At 53.2% G+C, this 2,678-nt stretch overlaps 1 protein-coding gene across 1 annotated transcript in view; it reads left to right on the top strand.

Moving 5' to 3' along the window:
- Positions 1 to 2,678, top strand: part of RALBP1 (ralA binding protein 1) — an 11,578-nt gene that overhangs the window by 7,603 nt on the left and 1,297 nt on the right. Inside the window, exons 5-8 of the mRNA XM_010144018.1 lie at positions 918 to 1,079; positions 1,198 to 1,329; positions 1,453 to 1,560; positions 2,245 to 2,366. Coding sequence (XP_010142320.1) covers positions 918 to 1,079; positions 1,198 to 1,329; positions 1,453 to 1,560; positions 2,245 to 2,366 — 524 coding nt within the window. The remainder of the gene's footprint in view (positions 1 to 917; positions 1,080 to 1,197; positions 1,330 to 1,452; positions 1,561 to 2,244; positions 2,367 to 2,678) is intronic.

The raw sequence follows: 2,678 nt of genomic DNA, 5'->3' as shown, positions 1-2,678 counted from the left end.
GTAGGGCCTCTCTTGCAGGCGGGACTCGGGTATTGTCTGAAAGAGCTCAGCTAAATTCCAGCTTCTCTTTGTACCTTGGGAACCCAGAATGTTGGGACGGGGCGACAAGAGGCTTTCTGAACGGGAGCTTGTGCGCTGCGCAGCAGGTGTTTGGGTGGTGGGAGCATTCCAAAGTCTGCAGTCAGGGGTTAATTCTCCTGTGGTGAATTCGTCCCATACTTCGTGCAGATACACAGTTTCTGGGGGCTTTTGAGTCAGTGATAATTCAGTATTGTCGCTTCATTTTACTCTCAGGCCAATGAACTTTGTCCTGCAAATCCTCCCCGTGCAGCAACCACCGCGGCTGCGGTGGCAGAACAAAGGAAGAACAACTCGCTTGGTTTTCTAGTCAGACTTTGTGCTTTCTGGATTGATTAATTCTGTAGTAAACAGCTTGGAAACATTTAATTTACCTACAGCTCAGAATTAGGCCTGTGCAAGGACAGGTGGCATTACCAGGAGTGGAGGACACCCCACCCTTGGGAAAAGCCTGGCTTTATAACTAAGTTGAGGTGGATGCCCAGCAGCAAAAGGGCTGCGTGTTCCTTTTGGCTATTTTGCTGTGCCAGACGCTTTCCAGCTGCAAAATTAACAGCACAGGCCAGGCAGGTCCAGGTGCTGATTGGTTTTATCAGTTAAAATGCTGGTAGTGACAGAGCTCCGACACGCAGGTACAGGAGAGCGTGAAGCCAGTCCTTGAGGCCAGCTCTGGGTCATTTAAACTCAGTTTTAATCCAGACTCTCATCTCTTAGGACCAACTCTTGGCTCGCAGAGAGGCCTGTTAAGGGCTGCTGTGTCTGGAGGAGGCTGCTGTGTTTGCAGGTAGCGACAACACACTCCAGCCACCTTACCCCGCTTTGTCCGGCTCTCTTTGCAGATCAGCAACCGTGTCCTCTATGTATTTTTCACACACGTTCAAGAGTTCTTTGGGAACGTGACCCTCAAGCAGGTGACTAAACCCCTTCGCTGGTCAAACATGGCGACGATGCCGGCGCTTCCAGAAACACAGGAGAGCATCAAGGAAGAGATCAGGCGCCAGGTCAGCAGCTTCCTGGTGGTCTTTGCCCTCCAGCATCTTGTCCGATGCTCGTTAAAAAGAGCTCTCTTGTCAGGCTGCTGTTCCTTCAGCCACTCATTTCTCTGGCGCTGTTTTCTAGGAGTTCCTCCTGAACTGTTTACACAGAGACTTGCAGGCAGGGATCAAAGACTTATCCAAAGAAGAGAGACTCTGGGAGGTGCAACGGATTTTAACAGCTCTTAAGAGGAAACTAAGAGAAGCCAAGAGACAGGTGAGGAATCTCTCTCTTCATTGGCTAAACATCTAGACTGGGGGTCGCTCCGTCGTGACCAGGCAGAGGCACCCGGTAAAAATGATGTAGGATTAGAAACCGAGTGTTCCCTTTCTGTGGCAGGAGTGTGAAACAAAGATCGCCCAAGAAATCGCCAGCCTGTCGAAGGAGGATGTCTCCAAGGAGGAAATGAATGAGAACGAGGAAGTCATCAACATTCTGCTGGCACAGGTAGATGGCAGCCGCTCCCCCGCGGTGTGGGCTGCTCCGGGATATTAAACACCCGTGTTCCTTCCGATGAAGTGGGAAATTGAAGACTTAAGGGGTCTCCTGGCCACGGAAATCCAAGGCTCTGGTTTCAGGGGCGGTGGAGCAGGGCAGGACCGCTGACGGCTGCAGTGAGCCCAGCTGAGCACCCTCTTGGTAACGGCAGAACAGAGACACTGTGCAGCGCCCCCCCAGAAAGCAGCCTGTGCCGGTCATGACCTTGGAAAGCGCTGCCCCGCTCAACCAGCTTGAACACCCTTCCCCGCTCCCCTGCTGGCAGAGGAAGCGAGGCGACCGTCAGGCGTCTCCGGCCTTCCCTTGCTCCCCTCAGAGCTCCGGTCTGCCCTCCACTGCACTCCCCACCTCACTCTTCCTCATTCCAGTCATTTTACCGGTTATCCAGAGCTTTCCCCAGTGACTGAAGGGAACCGGCAGCAGAACGTGTCAGAATTCAGTGTCTCATCTCTGCAACTGTTCGTAACAGCGGTTGGCTTCAGGACAGATACTGTTCGTTCTGAAATTCTGTTTGCTTTGAGGTCTTGATGAACCGAGGTTCAAAGCAGGATTTCAGAGAGCAGCAGCATCTCACACTTACCGTATGTTCCCATAGAGTGTTCAGTAAGTGAATTAATTAATGAATCATTGCAGGAGAACGAGATTTTAACTGAACAAGAGGAGCTGCTGGCCATGGAGCAGTTTCTGCGGCGACAGATTGCCTCGGAGAAGGAAGAAATTGATCGCCTTCGAGCAGAAATAGCTGAGATACAAAGGTAACAGGGAGCCTGCTCACAGCAGCACCCCATCGTGCGAGCACCTTCAGCTGCCAGATCTCACAGGCTCTGCTGAAATAATTCTCTGGACTACACTCAGAGATGGGTCACGTCACACACGGCTGGGGCCCTCAGCAGAGACGCGGGGCCAGAGGAGCCCCAGCACTGACCCCAGGGTGGAACCCTCTGCTGGGAGGAGAGGGCAGAGAGCTGGGGGGGTTCAGCCTGGAGCAGAGGAGGCTGCGGGGAGACCTGAGTGCAGCCTGTCAGTGCTGCAAGGGGCTGTGCGAGAGCTGGGGAGGGGCTGTTCAG

Source organism: Buceros rhinoceros, unplaced genomic scaffold (genome assembly GCF_000710305.1).
Source record: "Buceros rhinoceros silvestris isolate BGI_N320 unplaced genomic scaffold, ASM71030v1 scaffold7259, whole genome shotgun sequence".
In the NCBI taxonomy this organism is placed as follows: domain Eukaryota; kingdom Metazoa; phylum Chordata; class Aves; order Bucerotiformes; family Bucerotidae; genus Buceros; species Buceros rhinoceros.
The sequence above is the reverse complement of the archived record's forward strand: the minus strand, read 5'-3'. Positions and strand labels throughout refer to the sequence as shown.